Source organism: Marmota marmota, unplaced genomic scaffold, assembly GCF_001458135.2.
Source record: "Marmota marmota marmota unplaced genomic scaffold, marMar, whole genome shotgun sequence".
In the NCBI taxonomy this organism is placed as follows: domain Eukaryota; kingdom Metazoa; phylum Chordata; class Mammalia; order Rodentia; family Sciuridae; genus Marmota; species Marmota marmota.
The window spans coordinates 4,673,051-4,676,398 of record NW_025999869.1 but is presented as its reverse complement, the minus strand read 5'-3'; the positions used below and the strand labels follow the sequence as shown (position 1 = coordinate 4,676,398).

The window sequence follows — 3,348 nt, the reverse complement described above, 5'->3', positions numbered from 1 at the left end:
TGGGGGTGAGGGTGGGGTGAGGGTGGGGGGGCGGTGGGAGCCCGCCTGACCCAGGTGAAGGGGCTCCGGGTCACCCCCTGCAGGGTTTGCTCACATCCTTGGCTGATTCTGAGAGAAGAGCCCCTGGAGCCTGCTCCCATGGGATCCCAGAGCAGGGGCCAGCCTGCCCTCTCGCTAAGAGTGACATGGCCCTGAGCAGCCTGCCTACTGTGAGGTGGCCGGAGAGGGGGAGAAGCCCTGGAAGACCCCTGAGCCCGCACAGCCCCCTGCCCACAGCCCACCCGCAGCGCACCCACCTCCTCTGGTAGAGGGGCAGCATGGTGGTGCAGAGGATGTAGTAGGTGATCACCGCGCACACCACCATGGCCACACCCAGGCACAGGGCTCGGGTCTCTCCCCGCTTCTGAGCCATCACCAGCTTCTTCACCATGTCCACCGGGGCCAGCTGTCATTTCTAGGGCCACAGAAGGAACAGAAGTGAGATGGGCTCAGGCGGCAGGTGACCCGCCAAAAGGAGGGCGGCGAGGGGGAGGCCACCAAATATCAACCTCACTCCTTTCCACCCTCTGGAAGCTCCCAGCCAGCCCTGAGAGGTGAGTGTCACCCTCTCATCCTGCAAGGGAAGAGAGGAAAAGCGATTTGCCCAAGATCACACAGCATGTGGAGGCTCCACAGTGGCTCCCAGGATGTCTGGGTTCTGATCCCTGGCTGACTCTCAGGGTTAACCTTGCAAACCTCAGAGAGTCCCCAAGCAAAACCCTTGTCCCAGGGGAAGCTAGGAGCAGGGCTGGGGACCTCCCTTGCTGTGAGGCTCCTACCACAAGCAGCCCCCACCTTCTGCTCCCTCCCCGTCCTTTGCACCCCAGAAATGGCTGTGAAGGGCCTTGAGATGGGGAGAGGGTCTTGTATGATGCATGTGGACCCTCAATGCAGTCATACGGGTCCTTGTGAGACGGAAGCACAGGGACACAGAGGAAGGGAAGGTAACGTGCAGCCCCCAGAAGGCAGGGGGCAGAAACAACAGGCTGTCGCCTGACCTCTGCAGGGCACCGCCCCTGGCCACCTTGGTGATCTGCACTCCTGGCCTCCAGAACTGTGAGATAGAGGTCTCTGCTGCTTTAGGCCACCAAGTGAACGGTCATTTGATTCAGCAGTGTCCGGGGCGGGCTGGACAGGAGCACCCAGCAGGCTCCCCCGGGGGCAGGAGGAGTCCCACATTCAGGATCCCTGGCAGGCAACTGCCCCTTCAAGCCAAGGGAGATGGCATCCTGGTGTCCTGGGGTCCTGGGGACAGCTTTCTTAGTTCAGGACTGAAGCCCCGGGGTCACGGCAAGATGGAGGGAAGTGGCCGCCCCTCTTTGGCTGCAGCCCCAAGGCCCTCCCAGCAGCGAGAGTCCTGACCAACCTTCTCCAGGGGTCCCTCAGTCCCTGCCCCAGGGGGCACAGAGCTGCCGGGCTGGGGACCCTCCTGTGGACCTGCCCTGGGTTCGAAGAGCTGTGGGGCCTTCCCAGGATACGTCTTTGTGGCTACTTTTTGTTTATTTAAGGTAACCAGCCCATCCAGGTGTGCCCAGGTGAGGCAGTGGCAGCCCCTGGGGCAGGAGCCCCGAAGCCTGCTGCCCAGGGACTTTGGGTCATGGCACCTGGCCCCGCCCCAGGGCCTGGGGGACACAGCTGACTCTCAGGGTCAACCCTTGGAAACCTCAGTGAGTGCCCAAGCAAAACCCTTGTCCCAGGGGAAGCTGGAGCAGGGCTGGGGACCTCCCTTGCTGTGAGGCTCCTTCCACAAGCAGCCCCCACCTCCCGCTCCCTCCCCCCCTCTGCATCCCAGACGCTGTAGCCTCTAAGGCTGGAGGAGGCTGGATTCCTGGACTTCCCTGTTCCAGGGGCACAGGAGGGAAGGGAAGGAGAGACTGCCCTGTCTCCAAGGGGTCTGGCCCTGTGCTCCTGCTCTGCTGGGATTCCTGCAGAGTCCGATAAACCCACTCAGGTCCGTTCTGGGGGTTCTATTTAGATAGGAGTCTCGGGTGGGAATTGGGCTTCAACATCCACAGTGTTGAATAGTCAGTTCCCCTAAGACCTGCTCCGGAAGAGATGGGTTTCATCAACAACAGGAGGGATTTAGTTAGACTCCAAGAAGAACTTCTCAGGCTTGAGAGTTGACAAATAACTTTGGCTTTTTTGGCTAGCTCTTCCTATTCAGAAAGGTCACACAAGGTCCGAGCTGGGTTTAGGAAAGATGAAGGAGGACAAAGGAAGGCGTGTGGGTCCCATGTGATCTGAGAGCCGGGTCCACATCCTCTTCCTTAGAAGGACAGGAGTAGAGTACAGCGTTTCAGGGTTTGGTGGAGTGTCGGGAAGGGGGGTTCTGAGACACCCAGATGCAGGATCACATCCTGGCCTTGGCCCTTAGCACCCAGGTGACAGTGGACAAGAAGGGTACCATAGGAGTCCAGTGGCGGTCGAGTGATGTGGAGAGCCCGGTCCGCGCTGGCTGTGGTGATGGACAGAGGACTGTGGAGTGGGGCAGAGTGGGACGCACTCTCCCCAACCTCTCCTCTGTCCCCTTCCTCCACTGGGGCAAGGGGCAGGAGGACTGTTCTGAGTCAGGCTGCTGCCAGCTGGGCCTGAGGACAGGGCACTCAGCACCCAGAGTGACCCCACCAAGAGCCACCCCCAGGTGCCCATCAGCACCAGCCAGCCCCCCTGACACCAGAGTCCTCACAGCCATCCCAAGAGGAAGGGAGCCCACTCCCGCCCTCCGGGCCCATCTCGGGCTCCTTCCTGCCCCTGTTCCCCAGCACTCTCAGGGATACAGTACTCACAGCTTGCCCAGTGCCCCTGGGTCCTCGCAGGCAGATGGTTTCCGTCTGCCCAGCCCCCGCCCCCACCCCAAAGGCCGCCTCCTGGAGCTCCACGGGAAGCTTGCCTCCAGCCGTCTCCAGGGACACAGCCTTTGGGCCCATCTGGGTCGAGCCTGCATGCCCAAACATGGTCAGCTCTGAGCGCTGGCTGCGGGACAGCCTCGGGAGAGCAGGTACCGGCCCTGAGACAGCAGGCGTCCTGGGCCAGCACCTGCATTTCCCAGCATCTCATGGGAAACAGATGTCAAAGGACAAACAGCAAAACCCAGAACCCCGAAAAGACCACCCTGGTCTATTTGGAAATGTTTCTTCTCCGGACTCTCAGGCTGGCAGAGGAGCAGGGAATGGGAAGCGAGTTTCCTTTTGTGGCTCAGGGGGAGGAGAGGGAGCCCATGGGGCTGGGCTCAGCCTCTACCCAGGGGAGCGAGGCCCTGCTGCCTGGGGCACCTCATGGGCCTCCCTGGGCCTGTTTCCCCCCCCCCCC

General features: G+C 61.6%; 1 protein-coding gene across 4 annotated transcripts in view; it reads right to left on the bottom strand.

Moving 5' to 3' along the window:
• The window catches only part of Kcnmb1 (potassium calcium-activated channel subfamily M regulatory beta subunit 1), a 7,755-nt gene extending 4,535 nt beyond the window's left edge, over positions 1-3,220 (bottom strand). The window contains exons 1-2 of one of the 4 annotated variants that reach the window (XM_048815632.1): positions 2,826-3,220; positions 297-445 (exon numbers count right to left, since the gene is read on the bottom strand). In XM_048815632.1, coding sequence (XP_048671589.1) covers positions 297-445; positions 2,826-2,993 — 317 coding nt within the window. In that variant the 5' untranslated portion in view covers positions 2,994-3,220. Of the gene's footprint in view, positions 1-296; positions 455-548; positions 717-2,825 lie in introns of those variants that run through there. The other 3 variants (XM_048815628.1, XM_015492633.2, XM_048815642.1) reach the window with 3 other exon arrangements.
• Between the last annotated feature and the right edge of the window lie 128 nt (positions 3,221-3,348).